The 17,354-nt window shown below is 39.8% G+C and overlaps 3 protein-coding genes across 3 annotated transcripts in view; 1 reads left to right on the top strand and 2 right to left on the bottom strand.

Moving 5' to 3' along the window:
• The window catches only part of plxnd1 (plexin D1), a 104,459-nt gene extending 103,130 nt beyond the window's left edge, over window positions 1-1,329 (top strand). Inside the window, exon 36 of the mRNA XM_036578945.1 lies at window positions 272-1,329. Coding sequence (XP_036434838.1) covers window positions 272-388 — 117 coding nt within the window. The 3' untranslated portion in view covers window positions 389-1,329. The remainder of the gene's footprint in view (window positions 1-271) is intronic.
• A 914-nt stretch (window positions 1,330-2,243) lies between these two features.
• On the bottom strand, window positions 2,244-5,377 carry LOC118813556 (rhodopsin-like). Its single transcript, XM_036578946.1, has 5 exons — window positions 4,795-5,377; window positions 4,136-4,304; window positions 3,705-3,870; window positions 3,180-3,419; window positions 2,244-2,504 (listed from the first exon to the last, which is right to left on the bottom strand). The coding sequence occupies exons 1-5, from the start codon at window positions 5,153-5,155 to the stop codon at window positions 2,376-2,378; spliced, it is 1,065 nt and encodes a 354-aa protein (XP_036434839.1). The 5' UTR covers window positions 5,156-5,377; the 3' UTR covers window positions 2,244-2,375.
• A 433-nt stretch (window positions 5,378-5,810) lies between these two features.
• ift122 (intraflagellar transport 122 homolog (Chlamydomonas)) overlaps window positions 5,811-17,354 on the bottom strand; it is a 68,995-nt gene continuing 57,451 nt past the window's right edge. The window contains exons 23-29 of the mRNA XM_036578944.1: window positions 16,681-16,781; window positions 12,480-12,645; window positions 11,333-11,444; window positions 10,676-10,804; window positions 7,729-7,811; window positions 7,366-7,530; window positions 5,811-6,474 (exon numbers count right to left, since the gene is read on the bottom strand). Of these exons, the coding sequence (XP_036434837.1) occupies window positions 6,382-6,474; window positions 7,366-7,530; window positions 7,729-7,811; window positions 10,676-10,804; window positions 11,333-11,444; window positions 12,480-12,645; window positions 16,681-16,781 (849 nt within the window). The 3' untranslated portion in view covers window positions 5,811-6,381. The remainder of the gene's footprint in view (window positions 6,475-7,365; window positions 7,531-7,728; window positions 7,812-10,675; window positions 10,805-11,332; window positions 11,445-12,479; window positions 12,646-16,680; window positions 16,782-17,354) is intronic.

The raw sequence follows: 17,354 nt of genomic DNA, 5'->3' as shown, positions 1-17,354 counted from the left end.
GTTAAGACTAGGTATAAACAGTGCCAGAGATTCCAAAATGCTTTACTGGAAAATGAGCAGAAAACCTTAGAAAAGACTATAAAACACTTTGTGGCAAATAAATCTACATAAATGAAAGTGTTACAGTGAGAGAGCAGTAGGAGAATTATCATCATGCAAACTGACCACTAATCACTGATTCACTGATATTCTTTGAACTTCAAGCTTCATCAAGTAATCTTAGTCACTTCTTCCATGCATGTTCATGTTTTCCTCCCTCTCTCCCACACAGGTGGTGAACGCCTTGGACTCCAACCCGACGGCCCGGCGCACTCAGCTACAGCACAAGTTTGAGCAGGTCATTGCCCTGGTGGAAGACAACATCTACGAGTGCTGCAGCGAAGCCTGAACACCAGCCAATCCAAACTAGGCCTCCACAGGTCTGAGCCAATCACAATCCAAGCCTCGGGGTCGTGAGCCAATGAAAACACAGCAACCGAACATTCCTGTAGTCGAATCTAAAAACAAGGGAGGGAAGCTCAAAGCTGCAAAATCTAAGTGAAACAAAAATAATCTTTCGTAGCTGATACTATCAGCCCTTCTTCTTCTCGCTATGGCTGGCTTGTGAGAGTGTTTAATTCATATGCAATCCAAATACACATTAATGCCTGTCCACACAAGACGGGGGCTAATTTAATTTCAAGTCACTTTGTGTTGGGAGGCTGTTAAATGTGGACTTAAGGGACCTGGGGTTCCTGCCATTATTTTTACGCACTGACCCCACCCTGGGGAAGAGCCAATGATGCACTGGACTGTATAGTAAAAAAAATTTCCACAGCAATATTTATAGCTTTGTGTATGATTTTTATAGCTTAAGTTCAATGTGAAAGGCGAAAGATATGGGAAAGTCCTCCTAACCTGCACTGCTCAGAGGTTACAAACTGCTAAAATGTTTTTGTTTGTTTTTTTTTTTCATGCTCATTTTACATTTTTTTTTTAAATGGAATTCCTTGTTAATCTTCAAGGAAATAAATCAGAAGGAATTATAAATTCACATCTGATGGCCTGTACAATGTAACCTTGGTGGTCTGACCTTTGGTGCTTAAGATTCAAATTAATGATTACAAGCACCTATGTGATTATGCAGGTCACGGCCGTGAGGAGGACAAAGTTGCGGACTGTTTTAAAGGTTTTAGAATGTTGACTAGTTTTGACTGAGTCTAAACTAAGCAGAAATATCATGGGTTATTGTGTTGGCTAGTCCGCTGATACAGTTGTAAGTTTATTGTGTTGCTTTCATGGAGAAAGAGGGAAATTTTATCAAATAAACCTATGAACTTCACTAATCAACGTCTGTTCAATGAGTGCTAATTTTCATTATTAGCCAAAGCACAAGAACATTTAGATACCAAAGACAGAAAAGAGGTCTCCCTTGATTTGGAGGTTCTCTGCGCCTGTACTGAAGACACAGCACATTTTCATTGTTCTAAAGCTCCACATTCAGCTCATCGGGTCATTACCAAGCCTTCCATGAGCTGAGTCAGGTGTGCTACAGCAGAGAAAGCATAAAAATATGCAGTGCATGAGCTCCTCATGGCAAGGATTGAGAGCCACTGCTTCCACATGCTCCTTTACACAAGAGAGCCGAGCCGCCACACGGTTAGCTTTTTCTTCTCTTTTATTCACGTTGCAGATGAATTTACATTTATACTCACAAAGCACATCTTCCATCTTAGTACTGCGACTGACAGTGATCGTTTTTCACACGCAGAAAACTCCACACTTCCCACAGAATCTCGAAGACGGCACACGAAACTTGTGAACGAGACTCCAGATGTTTCTCATGACTCCCAACTGCACGTGCTCACATCTGTCTGCTTGTTAGAATCTACCCATTCCAGCACATCATCAGCTCGTCACAACCGGGAGACACGGAGGACAAGCAGGGGAGCAGGGCCTCAATCTTCTCTCTAAAAGCCTAAACCATTTCATTACACATCCATTTAATTCACTGACAACTTGGTAATAAGCGCACTGTGGGGACACTATGGGTTGAAGTCTAGTTGCAGCTTGATTCTTTGACGGTTTTAGATACACATCTCTACGTAATTCTGCTACCCAACTGAACATATCTTGAATTCCTTTAACATAATTTGAGAAAGCATGACATTCATTTGGTGTGTATATTACAATCACACATTATAAACATCCAGAGTGACTGTACAGAAGCAGCTGGCCAATTGGAGACTAACAACAATCGGTAACAAAGTAGAGAATAGACGATTGGCCAAATGGAGGTTAAAAAGTTCCAAATCTGGCCAACAGGAGGCTACTTGATGATGATTTCCCAGGTGTGCTGGGTGTTGATGGGTGTGCTGGAGGTCTGATATGATGGGTCAGGCAGGGGCCACCTGGCTGGAGGAGACTGCAGAAGATTGAGTCTTAGTAGAGACAGTGGTGCTGGTCTCTTCCTCACCGAAAGGATTCTTTCCACAGCAAACAGTGGTCAGCATGCAGTTTCTGAACTACAAGAGAAAATAGCGCTAAACATCAGATATTAGATACGCAACTGAACAGAAATACTTAAAACAAGAGCATCGCTAAAGACCAGGACTGTAAAAATGAAGGTGATTCAAGTGCACCAGTTGTGGAAATTGTTAATTGATTCAATGACAATATCCAGATAATATTCAAGTACCAGAGCTGCAACAGTTGATTAATCGGTGACTATTAAATTAATCGCCAACTATTTTGGTAATTGAATAATCAGTTTGAGTGATTGTTTTTAAGAAAAAAAGTAAAATCTCTTTCATTTCTGCTTCTTAAATTGGAATATTTTGTGGTTTCTTTACTCCTCTGTCACACCAAACTGTATAGCTTTGGGGTGTGGACAAAAAAAAAAAAAGACATTTGATGACATCATCTTGGTCTTTAGAAAACACTAATCAGCATTTTTCAACATTTTCTGACATTTTATAGACCAAACAACTAATCGATTAATTGATAAAATAAGAAGTACATGTTTGTTTTTTTTTTCAAATCAAAAAATTCTTTGCGAGTTCAGCCAGCTGTCAGCATACGGTTGCAGTATGAGAAGAGACTGTATAACTGAAGGACGGTAGAGGATTGAGAACTTGGTTCTTGGTTGGCTTTTGCTTTGAGCTAAATCACTTTCAGACATGCTTCATGGCCCAGTGTACCTGTCTGTTGAGGAGGATGTAGATGACAGGGTTGTACAGGGCAGCGCTCTTAGCAAAGAAGGCGGGGATGGTCATGAAGACGGGGCCAAACTCAGTACCCTGATTGGCAAATATGTACCAAGCCACACTGGCGTATGGCAGCCAGCACACCAAGAATGCGATCACCATGACAACCACCATGCGGGTCACCTCTTTCTCCGCCCTCTGTGTACTCTCGGACTCCTGCTGCTGGGCTGCAGCCTGAGAAAACAGCACAAAAACATATATGACCGAAGGAATGAAAACTGGTTTGTGCGTTGTGTGCATACCTGCATACTTGTGCAACACTTTGTGATTCAAATAGAATCACATTTTAATACTGTGAAGAATGTGAACGCAAATAACAGCATGTGTTCAATGCAGATATAACACATATAACACTGGATAATCTCAGCTGTAGGAATGGTTTCTATTTATATAAAGCTTAAGTAAGAAGAAACTGTGTAATGCACATCTGTTTAAAAAGTGCATGTGTGTGTGACTCACCGCACGGACGGTGCAGAGAAGGCGACTGTAACAGAAGAAAATGATGAAGAGAGGAATGCAGAAGTGGAGGGTGAACATGTAGATGACAAATGAGGTGTTGTTGATTTCAGGCTTTGGGGTGTAATAATCTATTCCGCAAGAACACTGCATCCCCTCTGGAATATACCTGCGTGAGCACAGACACAAAAACACAATTTGAAAGGTGTTTTTTCATTTTTTCAGAAAAGTGATCCTATTTCTTCTCTCTTTTTATAAAACAATCACCACAGCACAGACCACAATATAAGAGGGGACGCTATGATATTCACACAAATATTTAGGTTCTAAACACCAAAACATTTTCTCTGACCCCTCATTCTTTTTTGAGGTAAGTGAGTTAGGAGTTCTCTGAGCTGCGTTTTAGTGTGTTGATATTGTTTTATTGGGCTCACCTGGACCACCCAAGCAGTGGTGGAACAGCACAGGTGAGGGCCATAACCCAGGTGAAGCCGACCCCCATGATGGCGTGCTTCTCTCCAAAACGGAACGTCGTCATGGGTTTACACACCACAATGTAGCGTTCAATGGCCAAGACCACCAGGGACCACAGAGCAATCTCACCTAAAAGAGAGATCAACATTCTTTTTAATGGAAGGGGCAAATCTAAACTGATCTACAGATTACTGCACCACAGACTAAATACTGAAGCTTCAATTATTAAAAAGGTCAGCACAACATTGTTAATCAGTTTAAAACTTACATACTGTACATTTGCAGGTTTCAAAATGCTCAGTTTTTGTCTCAAACTGACATTCCAGCTCATTCAGTATCAAAGTGAATAATTTCATCTACCTTAAAAGTACATTTGTGTACTTTTGTGCAAAGGCTAAACCATGTTGTACATATTTTTGGCACCACACTTCTACATACGCTTACATGAAAATCTCCATACGATTTCAAAGGGATTTGAGTTACTTTAAACCTTTTTAACCCATGTTGTCACATCCCTACTAAATGTACTTTAAAAGTAAATTTAAAGGAAAATATCTATACCATCAGAAAATATACATGGCCTTAAAACAGAACCCTGTTGTACACCTTTTCTACTCACCTCCCATGGTGGCAAAGAAGCCCTCGATGTTGCAGCCCGTCACACCCAGGACAAAATACCCGTGCAGGGCGGTATAGAGTGTGACCGTGAACCCCCCAATCACCATAAACAAGTCAGCCACAGCAAGGTTCAGCAGGATGTAGTTGAGGGGTGTGCGGAGCTTCTTGTGCTGCACAGTTACGTAGAGGGTGAGGAAGTTAATTGGGAAGGAGGTGATCATGAGGAAAAGCATGTAGGCAGCCAGCAAAGAGTATTTCCACGGCTCAGCTAGGTAATACTGTGGCTCTTCAAACGGGCTGCGGACCAAGCCTGACTTATTGGACATCGGTACGTAGAAGTTTGGACCTTCTGTCCCGTTCATGATGACTGTGGTGACTTAGAAACACAGGAGGGGAAAAATAACAGAAGAAGTAGATGGCAAATGAAGAAATCCTTGGGCGCCAAAAGTGCAGGAGAGAAAGAAGAAAACAAACTGTCCCAAAACAGAAGAACTGAGAAAATGAGGATGAAGTGGAGAAAGAAGCGGTCCCTGAGAACAAGTGCGTAAATGAGCAGAGTGATCAACTCCCCAGGACACCGAGCGGCTCTCTTATAAGCCCCCCTCCTGGTGGGATTAACCATACTGAAAGTGTGCGGGAGATTAAGGTGAAGTGGTGTAATTTCGGGGAATGGGCTGCAAGACAGATTGAGGTCAGAGGGAGCGCAGAGCCTCAATAATCCTCCAGAGATGCTCAAGGACAGAGGACATCGCAGCGTGAGCTTTACCAAATATAATAATTTAGTCCAGCTAATATAGTCTGTATCTGAAGTTCCACAGAGTGCCTGTTTAAGACGCTACAGCTCTCTCTCCATGTCTGAAAATATATGGTGTATGTCAAATGATACACAAGATCTGCACTTTAGATCTTTTTTTGTGTTGAAATTCTGCTACAATTCTTTATCATGTTGTTTAACCTCCCTTTTCAACTCTAATACTTACTGAACAGTTGACACACTAAAAAAGAAGCAAAACAATCTTCATATGAAAAAAGGTTTTATTGAAACTGAATAAATTACAAAAATAGTAGAATGTTTAAGGAACAGACATTTAGCTTATTACAAGGTAACATTTAATATACAATAGTATAAGTATATTAGTGAAATACATGGAAGGTAGTTCTGCATTTTCCTCATACAGATCCTCAAAACAGATATTAAAAAACCCTTCAGATTAAACAATGAACACATAAACCACACACAAAAAGGCCTTTATGCACTCATTTTTCATTTTCTGAAGGAAAACAATGGAAAATGTTTTTAAGACTGAGAAAAGGTCCCTATAAAAGAGTCTTGGTGAAAGATCTTGCACACTCCAGTACCTTTCAAACGCTGTAATCTCCTTTTGCTGAGTGTTCTGATCCCTTTAATCCTATCAGAGTGATCGGCTGAGGTGGCGCTTTTCTTACGGCTTCAGAATCATCACCACCTAAACCCTATCATCACACAAACACCCAACACGCACACACATTCACTGACCACCACAGAGACCACATCTCCATAGATCCTGTAAATATGCCATCTATACAGCAGCCTCATAGATTTGTTATGCTAAGCTAGTTCGGGTTCGTCGAAGGGTCTGCGGCAGTAAGGACAGCAATTGTGCTGCAGAACCAGGAGCTCATAATCCTCACTGTGGAACATCTGAGAGACAGAGAGAGAGACATGGAGACAGACAGCAGGAAACAGAGAGGAAGACGTTTAAAACAACAGGAATTAGGATGAACCACAAGGAGAAAGACAGTAACAATATAAACAGGATATAATTCCAGCATAAAAGTCAGTATCTCTCTTTATATATGATATACATATATTTAAAAAACAGAAAATGGTAACTTTGCAGGAGAAGGAAAAACATACTTTCCTTTCAATGTAAGTCAACGGAACCAGACTTTTTTTCAAGTAATTCGGGGCAGTTTCTTTTGGTCCATTCTTAATGAAATTTACACACGATACAAAGGACACTAGGTATTTTCTAATTATGCCAAAAACTGAAAAACGACAAAATGCAGATATGAGGTTTTGGTCAGACAGCAGCGAAATATAAAATGTTAAACATTTTCAAGTTACGTGTTTTTTAAAGGAAAAAAAACATTGGTGTTGGTATAAATTTAAAAGGTTCAAATGTAAAGAGTAAAGTAAAGAAAAAATGGCATCAGGCTGTCATTAGTTTACCAAAAATGGTCGTAAATCATTTCTACATGACCATTTCCCAATCTCTCTTTATCCCTTAGTAATAAACAGATTTTATTTACTGTGCTTTTAAGACTGATACATGTAAACAACCTCTGTTCTGATCACTTGCCCTGTGCTTCATTCAAAAGCAGTTTGGGTTGAAATGTGGAACAAGCTGTGATTCTGTCACTGTACTGCAGTAACAACACTCCTTATCACTTCAGGGTAAATGAGTGGACTAAACTGCTTTAGGCTGAATGGGTGGTTGTATGTGTTCAGGGTTTTGACATCACAGCCATGACAAAGTCAAAACGGTCTGTTTTTGCAGTTTAGTTTTCATATTTGTGTCTGTGCGTTTACCTGAAAGCAGGATGGACACATGGTAATGCTGACATCAGGCAGCAGAGAGCGATAGTACTGCCAGCTCAGTGGCTTTGGCCAGCGCTTTATTAGAACGTCTCTTCTGGACATGGACCTCAACACTGCACGACTGACCACAACAGGAACAAAATCGCACCCCCCCTGCTGTAATAAACACAGTCAAAAGTCAGGAACAATGTTTGTATACATTACTGTGACCATGGCGGATCATACAGGGCCAGTCCTGAAATTAGGTCAAGTGTAAAATTTCATCAAACCTGCAGTTTTATGTACTATATAACATTTCAGTTCTCTTGCTACCTGTCTGTCTGTCTGTCTGTCTGTCTGTCATCACTGTCTCACCTCGAAGCTCAGTTTGGCAGTAAAGGGATCCACCTCAGTTCTTTCCACATCATCATCATCATCCAGTTTTAGCGACTGAGATTCTGAACACATACTGTTAAGGAGAGGAACACAAACACACACACAGACACACACCTCCTTCACCATCTGTTACTTTCCTTCAAACACTTTGACACTCGTGTTTTCACACTGTCCCATAATTGTAGTCTCACACTCCTTTATATTCTGTCCTATCCTTTCATATTGTTCTTAAGATATACAGACAGACCAGTGAAAAGTCTTCAGCACCTAAAAAAACTGTTTAAAACTATGTTTCTTGTAAAGTTAGTATGTATAACCCCATTTCCAAAAAAGTTGGGATGCCGTGCAAAATGTAAATAAAAACAAAATGCAATGATGTGCAAATCGTTTGAACCCTATATTTAATTGAAAGAAGTACAAAGACAACATATCAAATGTTGAAACTGAGAAATTTTATTGTTTTTTGAAAAATATTTGCCCATTTTGAATTTGATGCCAACAACATGTTCCAAAAAATTTGGGACGGGGCAACAAAAGGCTGGTAAAGTTGTGTAATGCTAAAAAAACACCTGGTGCTTGATTGGCAACAGGTCAGTAACATCACTGGGTATAAAAAGAGCATCTCAGAGAGGCTTTCAGAAGTTAAGATGGGGAGGGGTTCACCACTCTGTGAAAGACTGCACGATCAAATAGTGCAAGAATTCAAGAATAACGTTTCTCAACATAAAATAGCAAAGAACTCTTGCTTTTCATCATCTACGGCACATAATAACATTAAAAGATTCAGAGAATCTGGACAAATCTCTGTATGCAAGGGACAAGACCAAAAACCAGTGTTTGCTGACCGTGATCTTAGGGCCCTCAGGCAGCACTGCATTAAAAAAAAGACATGATTCTGTAGTGGAAATCACTGCATGGGCTCAGAAACACTTCTGAAAACCGTGGTCTGTATAAACAGTATTAAGCCAGTTTTCATGATGGTATAGGGGACATTAGTGCACATGGCCTGGGTGACGTGCACATCTGTGAAGGCACCATTAATGCTGAACAATATATACATGTTTTGGCAACATATTCTGCCACCTAGATGATGTCATTTACAGGGAAGGCCTTGATTATTTCAGTAAGACAACGTTAAACCACATTCTGCATGTACTATAGCAGCATTGCTCCATATTAAAAGAGTCCGGGTGCTAAACTGACCTCCCTGCAGTCCAGAGTGTCACCCACAGAGAACATTTTGCACATTATGAAATGAAAAATATGACAAAGGAGACCCCAAACTGATGAGCAGCTGAAATTCTATATCAAATAAGAACAGGAAAACATTTCACTTTCAAAACTACAGCAGTTGGTCTCCTCCATTCCCAAACTCTACAGAGTGCTGTTAAAAGAAGAGGTGATGAAACACAGTGGTAAACATTCCCCCATCCCAACTTTTTTGGAACGTGTTGTTGGCATCAAAATCAAAATGAGCATATATTTTTCAAAAAACAATAAAATTTCTCAGTTTCAACATTTGATATGTTGTCTTCGTAGTATTTTCCATTTTAAAATATGGTTTATATGATTTGCAGATCATTGCATCCTATTTTTATTTACATTCTGCACAGCATCCCAACTTTTTTGGAAATGGGGTTGTATAATCAGTAATGCTACTTCTTTCAATTTTAAAAACATACATAGTGCAGCTTTAAGTAACACCAACAAGTAATTATGACTAACAATCACGACTGCACCTCTTGCTTTTTAACTGGCTTCTTCAAATCACAACCACATTAATATACAACATGGTTCTGTTTTGGGAGCTGTTCTGGGACATGAGCTGCTTTCCATGATGGACCATCCTGGACGGTCAGCACTGTAACTCACCTGATTATATGGCTAGATTTAAGTGCTGGGTTTGATGAAGCTCATCGTCCTTCACACACATAAACCGATTGATTAGGGTAAATAAGCTGAGCTGAGTTACACTAATCCAACACTGAGAATCTTAATACACTCGACACAAGCTCTTACGCACACTCCCGCACTCCTGACACCAACATGCAACACACTAAGAGTGTGTCTACGCTACAGGCCAAAAGTAACCCAACACAATTATTGACAAAGAAGTTTTTACACAACATACAATTGGTTTGCAGTGTAACTTATTATATGGGGAAAGGCTTCATACTAATTCCTTTAGTATATTCCTCACAAACTCTCAGCTTAACAGAGTTGATTCAGTTCATCAAGCCTCCAGGAGAGTCTGAACGGAGAATCAGGTGGATCTGATTAGAGCTGCAATAAAACTCAGCAGGAGAATCACCGGGAGCTAAACTAATGACGAATCAGAAAACATCTGGATAAGTGAAACATTTTAAATCAAGTCGATATATTTAGTATTTCTCATTCTGAGTTTGTAAAAAAGATTAAAATATCATTCAACTTATTTAGAGATGTTATAAACTTTAAGTAAGTTTTAGGTACAACTTTTATCTTATTCTATGGCAGATAATTTTGTTTGTATCAAAGAAACAATGCTTGAAACAACCAACATTATCTGCCAGCAGAATAAGTACCATTTCACTTCACTTGATATACAAGTATAAAAGTCAACTATCATTTCTCAAAACAAGCTAAATTTTCCGCCTCATGCTTTGAAACAAACTAAATGATCTGTCAATCGAAAAAGATAAAATTTATATAAAAAAATAACATTTAGAAACATGTTAAATAATCTTAATTGTAATATTCTTACAATCTAAAAATTAGAAACCATAGCCACACTGACTCATTTTAAGACGCAAGACATCATTTTTGGCAGTGTGTGCTCTACTGCGGCAGACGTTAAGTCAAACTCTTTTCTTCTCTTTTTTAAAAAAATCTTTCATGTTTATTTTCATAGTTTGTTTTTGTAGTGCATGTATTAGTAAAAGGATACCCCCGCTGCTCATTTCCTGCCAGCGGGCTGTCTTCCTGTCCACTCGAGGAACTTCCAGGTCAATCAGAGACACGGCCTCTTCATCAGTGATCCCCTCCTCCAGATAGAACTCGACCAAGGGAAGAACCTCTAAACACACACACACACACGCACAGTCATATTCACTATATGAGGACCTTAAACCTAGCTGTGATTATAGTAATATGTCCCTCTAAAATTATGGGATAATAATACAAATAAATGATCAAAATGAGCCCAACCTTTGGGGACGCCCTCTTTGCAGTGAATGATATGCTATATGTCCAAAAGTATCAAGACACCTCTTCTAATTAGTGAATTCAGCTACTCTAAGGTGCAGGAGTTCAACTGTGTACAGAGAGATCGTATAATCTCCATAGAAGAGCATTGCCAGGAGAATAGGAAGCTCTGGAGCAGACACCCATAAGCCCCCCCAAGGCCAAGCGTCAGCTAGAGGGATATAATGATGCATTTGTGATCCAGAACTTATCATCTGATACCAGTATCTAACCTCACTAATGCTCTTCAAAGCGATGTTCCAGCATCTAGTGTAAACCCTTTCCAGAGGAGCAGAGGCTGTTACTGCAGCAAAAATGGGGTAAACTCTTTACTAATACCCTTTATCTTTTGGTCACTCACCGTAAGAGGAGGCTGAGAATATGAAAGGCTGCCTACAGTTAACACAGACATTGCCCTGGTTGTTCAGCAGCGGGTTGTGGGTGGAACATCGAAAACACATCGGAATCAGTTCCTACAAAGCAAACACATACATGTAAACAAACATCCGCAGGTTACATGTAGAGTGGGGTTCAATCGTCTGAGACCACCAGTGAAAATGCTTCTATTTTGCATTCTGCATGATTTTCACTATAAAAGATATTATATACATAATAAGGTAAGTAAAAAGTAAAATTTTAGAAATACTGCAGAATATTGAGTATTTATCCCACCTTTTACTTGTCAGAGCTTGAGGCAAGATCTGCCTGATCAGGTGCCCCTGCTCGCCTGCCTTCTGGACCAGTTCAACCTCCTGACCATTCATATCCATTGAGTTCTTCACATATTCATACTAACAGGTCATCGTGATGGTCTTCTAACAGTAGCCACTGGTTTTCATGGATTTAACTCACATTTCTACTGTGATAAACTTCTAACATTAGTCACTGGGTTTCATAGATCTACTTCTCATTTATTACTTTGACAGGCCTCTAACAGCAGTCAGAGACAGTAACAGCAGTCATTGGTTATTACTGGTTAATTTAAATACTATCCAATGGCATGCCCATTTCTTTTTTCCTATATTTAATATTGTATGATAATCTTAAAATCTCAACCTCTATTCTTATGGATTTTGTTATTATATTGTTTACTATCCGGTGTGGACCAGAGGAAGATGGGTTCTCTCTTTTGAGTCTTGGTTCCTCTTAAGGTTTCTTGTTCTTAGGGTGTTTTTTTATTGATTTTTATTGATTTTATTGTCGTCCTTGGATTGCTCATTTGGGGCTTGGACCTGGATTGCCTGTAAAGCTGCTTTGTGACAACACCCTCTATAAATAAATCTCGAACTGAACTAAACAGAAATTGAAAGTGTACCATTTTTAAAATTCTAAAACTTTCTGTTGTTTGTTATCAGTTTAATTGAAAAAACTAAAGTTTTTCAGAGTGGTCCCTTTTGGACTTTTGTACCCCTCTGTACACACAACTCAACAACCAAAAAATCATTGGTCAATAGTCTTGGAAACAGAAACATTCAATACCACACACACACACACACACACAAACACACCTCACTGTCATGGTAGGGTTTAGACCGGACGGTGAGGCAGCTGAGCTCCATGCTCTCCTGGAATCTTGCAGGAATCTTGAGGCCCTGAAGCTTTTCGAAGGCGTGCCGGGCCACTTTATAGGCCCCGAGAGCTTTACTCTGCTTAGCCAAAGCATACAGAGTGTACCTGAGTTGTGTGTCAAAGATCAAATCACACCTGTTTAATGACCAACCGCAATATATACGTCGCCACAGCCCAGCAATGATTGCACTGACACACTCTGTGTGTGTGTAACAAGGACTTAAAGCAATAACCTGGCAAAAATCATATTTTTGTTCTACCCAAAATGTAAATGTAGCTATTGAGCAATGGAAATGTATGTCCATGAACTGACATATGTCATATTGTTATCTGTAAAAACTTTACAAGAGTATGCCACATATACAAAAGTATGTGGACACCTGACCACCACATCTATATGAGCTTGTTGGACATCCCATTCCTAAACCATGGGCATTAATCTGAAGTTAGCCTCGCTTTTGCAGCTATAACAGCCTCCACTCTTCTGGGAAGCTTTCCACAAAATTTTGGAGTGTGTATGAATTTGTGCACATTCAGTCAAGACAGCACAAAGTTGAAAACATGTAACTGTCTAAAACGTATTTGTATGCTTTTAGCATTTACACCACTCCAGACGATGCTTGGCATTGTGCACAGCGATATCAGGCTTGTGTGCAGATGCTCGGCCATAGAAATTCTTTTTATGAACCTCCCGAAGCACAGTTCAGAGCCAGTGTGGATCTCTGTAGTGAGTGATGCAACAAAGGATAGGCGATTTTTACACACTACGCGCTTCAGCAACCCGCTTTGTGAGTTTGGGTGTCTTCTGCTTCATGGCTGAGCTGTTGTTGCTCCTAAATGCTTCCATTTCACAATAATAGCACTTACTGTTGTCCAGGGCAGATCTAGCAGTACAGAAATTTTACAAATTGACTTGTGGCAGTGGTGGCATCCTCTGACAGTGCCACGGTTACAGTCACTGGGCTTAGTATGACCCATTCTACTGCCAGTGTATTTGATTTTATGCATTTGTTAGCAATAAATGTGGCTGCAACACCTGCACTCAATAACTGGGAGGTGTGGCCACATATTTATGGCCACATAGTGTAGCAAGAAATAGTAGTAATAGCCATCTTGAAGCATGAATTTTACCTGTACTTTTATCCATTTTTAAACATAACAGTAAATCATACAGTGTACACGTAGTTGTACATTACAATGTGTGGATGTGCATTCTCTGCAGAGGATGTGTCATTTGACCAGGTGTGCCCAACTGTATATTGCTAATTGTATATCATTACCTAAAGGGGAACTCCCCCAATTTCTCAAAAGTTCCACAGAATTAAATGGTTAAGATGTAAACAAAGTCATACAGGGTGGTTTGGTGTATAACACTCTGGTTTAGAGAAACTAACAGAGTTGTTCACATTGGAGGTGATAGGAACCAGACGTCTCAAGAGTTTAAAGCCTCTAAAAGCTCCTTCCCAGAAAGTTATTACACAAAATGGTTATGAATAAACTGCCTGATGTCTAAGACAGTGTTTTATGATAGTTTTGCGATAGGTTCTTGGCCTAAAACACCTTGTTAAGGCATTTATTTGGATCCATTCATGGCGGACGGGTATATGCAGGACATTGTGAGGTAAAACAGTCCCCAAAGAAAACATATTATTTCTACCATTTTACAATCATCAGCAAATGAAACTCAGAAGACAGTTGTAGGTTCACTAGTGGTTGTGGATAGTAAATAATATGGCTATATTTGCATTGTAGACACAGTGACCCCTGGTTCCCATCACCATCACTGTGAAGAAATATGAGCCTGTACGTTTCTCTATGATGAACCATTTCACATCAAACCACTCTGACTGACTTTGTTTGTATCTTAACCACAGAATTGTGCAGAAATTTTTTAAAAAAATTGGTGGAGTTGAATATTTAGTTAGTTTTCTATGTAACAGAGTCATCATGCTTGTTGTATTTAAACTCTACAAGCATTGTTGTAATACTCTTCTTTCATAGTTAAGTTTAGGTTGGAAAAAAAATGGTTAAATTCTTAAAACGACCACAAACAATTGTCCAGAATTTTTTTTTTCGTTGTGGTATCTGGGTAGGCACAGCCAAATGAGCTCTCCCATTGGTCAGGACTTCAGGAGCTGAACTGAAGGCCTAATGTATCAGATCACCCACTAGCATAATTAGTAATTAGGAACTGACTGAAATCAACCAATCATGTTTGACTAATGTGCTGGACCACAATTGTGAGGACCAACTTCTGGAAGTGCTAGATACATCACTGTGAATAGAGTGGCAGACTGGCTCATGTTTCACTCAGATGTTAGAAATGGAAAGTTTTAGAAGCTTCAGATGTCCATGTTTATTCTAGAATGGATACAACATAAAATGTTCATGTGAATCAATGTTAGCTTAGTGCTAAAATACTACTAAAAGTCCATAGGGGTGCTGGCAGAAATTAGTATTTTTTCCTCATTTTAATCAAGTTCTGACATTTAGTCCCGGCTCTAATAGTCACAGACAAACAAAAACTGTAATTTTTCACATGGCCTTCACATTCAGTCTACTCTCTCACCTCTGATATCTCTATCTTCCTCTCTATTGATCCTTTTCTCCACCCTTTTCTCTCACACTCCACATGTCAAATAGGTAGCAGCTGCCGTACATTAAGTCAAGAACATCTGGTGGCTCACGAGAAGAAAGAGCTGGAAAAAGACAATGAGCGATGTGCTGGTGAGAGTGAGAAAGTGAACTAAACAGAGAGATGAAGAGAGCGTGCATGTGAGAAAGAGACAAAGTGAGATGTATAGGACAGGCCCCAATGCAAGCCAAATTAAAGTGGCACAGGAGACTTCACATTCACACCATCATGCTTTCTCTCATTGCTTCTCTCACCTTCTCTCTCTCACTTCCTCACTCTCTCTCCTCGTCTCTCTATGATCTAAGAAAAGGTCAAAGCAGCACCCTTTCCTTGAGCGTTTCTTCACTCATATCACTTCATGTGACTTCTGAATTCTAAAGGTGATGTGATAAGAGTTAATATGCATTCAGTTCACGGAGCGATGCTGATCACATGCACACACACACACTTACACGAGGAGGGTGCATTTTAACTATGTGGACACTTGATTCAAGTGAACACTCATTAAAAACATGCAGTATGACCAAGAGGCTTCCACAGAGACCCTCCAAACATTAAGAGCTGTTTGTGCTGTGTGTGCGTGTGTTTTATAGACAGACACATAGATAGATAGATAGATAGATAGATAGATAGATAGATAGATAGATAGATAGAGTGCTGTGCAAACGTCAGAGACCACCCTTCATTGATTTAATCAGTCATGTACAAGTTATGCATTTAAAGGAGATATTTCTGTGGAGATTAGACATAAGATACTGCACTTCAAAAATCCGCTTACAAAAGGTGAATGTCAAAGAAAATGAGTGAAAACACAGGAGTTGAGACAGAGGAGAAAATCAAGCTCCACTCTGTCCATCCTTCCACTGTGAGAAGACAACTCAGTGCTATGGGTCTGAAGGATGTGCAGCTGTCAAAAAGCCGTTACAGGGGGAAGTCTCTAAACAATGAAGCTACTGGTGGTCTCAGAACAATACAGTGCTCACCCCACAGTCCAGACCACAGCATCATTGAATGTGTTTGGGATTATTTGGATCATGAGACGCAGAAAATGCTGCCAACGTCTAAGACTGCAGTTTGGAGATGTGGAAAAAAATCCCTGCAGATTTCTTTGAAAACAAGTCTCCTGAAGTGAATGGAAGCTGTAATAAATACAAAGCCTGGACACACTAATCACTGATATTTTGATATTTTATTTAGTTGTTAAGACTTCTGTGTAATTTTCTGTTAAATATGTTTTCTGATTTCCTCTTAAACAGAAAATGAGTAACTTAAATTAAGGATAATCTCTGACTTTTGCACAGTACTGTAGACAGACAGACAGGCAGACAGGCACATAGATAGGGAGAGGGAGCAGAGAGTCTGAGAGAGAGACAGAAAGTTTGTGTGTACGTGTATGTTCTTGAAGCATACTTTAGAGATTTAGAGATACCCCCTGGAATGGTCAAGTTGTGGAAAAGAGGGAGAGAGAGAGAAAGAGAGTGTGTGAGTGTGCTGATGAAGGATACACTTTAGAGATGCCCAGTGGAATGTCTTTGGTCAAGTTGTGGAAGAGAAATCTTGATAGGTTGAAAAGAGTCTCAGGCATGTTTGAACTGAAGGGCTCGACCTGAGAGAGAGAGAGAGAGAGCGAGAGAGTTATATACACGTTGAGTCAGACACTGGTTTCCAAACATCACCCTTACCGCTCACTAATTTATCATTTACACTTAGTCTCATTTTATCATTTCACTCTGTACTGTTAGAAGCTCGTGTTCACATGATTAGAATATATACACCTACATAAACACCTAAAAACGGGCATAGAACAGGTATGATTCATCAACAGTCTTACGCTAAATTTTAGGTTCCCTGGTCAAATGACGTTTTGTTGGTTTTCTATGTGAAAATAAGTTACACATCCTCAGAGAACACAGAGAATACACTTCTGAAGACTGTAACACACAATTATTGTTTATTTGCTGAATTTAAAATAATGGAAAAATTAAAATTTGGCTTGTGCAAAATGCATTGCACATTTTATACATTATGTTTTATTTTTTGTTTTTAGGGCGGCACGGTGGTGCAGTGGGTAGCGCTGTCGCCTCCCAGCGAGAATGGCCTGGGTTCGATTCCCGGACAGGGCGACCAGGGTCGTCTCTGTGTGGAGTTTGCATGTTCTCCACGTGTCTGTGTGGGTTTC

Source organism: Colossoma macropomum, unplaced genomic scaffold, assembly GCF_904425465.1.
Source record: "Colossoma macropomum unplaced genomic scaffold, Colossoma_macropomum, whole genome shotgun sequence".
Classification (NCBI taxonomy): domain Eukaryota; kingdom Metazoa; phylum Chordata; class Actinopteri; order Characiformes; family Serrasalmidae; genus Colossoma; species Colossoma macropomum.
The sequence above is the reverse complement of the archived record's forward strand: the minus strand, read 5'-3'. Positions and strand labels throughout refer to the sequence as shown.

Coding starts and splice junctions, on each gene's coding strand:
- LOC118813556 (XM_036578946.1), bottom strand. CDS start 5,155: ATGAACGGGACAGAAGGTCCAAACTTCTACGTACCGATGTCCAATAAG. Junction 3,420..3,704: donor TTCTCTGCACCGTCCGTGCG/GTGAGTCACACA, acceptor CTGTTTTCTCAG/GCTGCAGCCCAGCAGCAGGA. Junction 2,505..3,179: donor ACATCCTCCTCAACAGACAG/GTACACTGGGCC, acceptor TTTCTCTTGTAG/TTCAGAAACTGCATGCTGAC.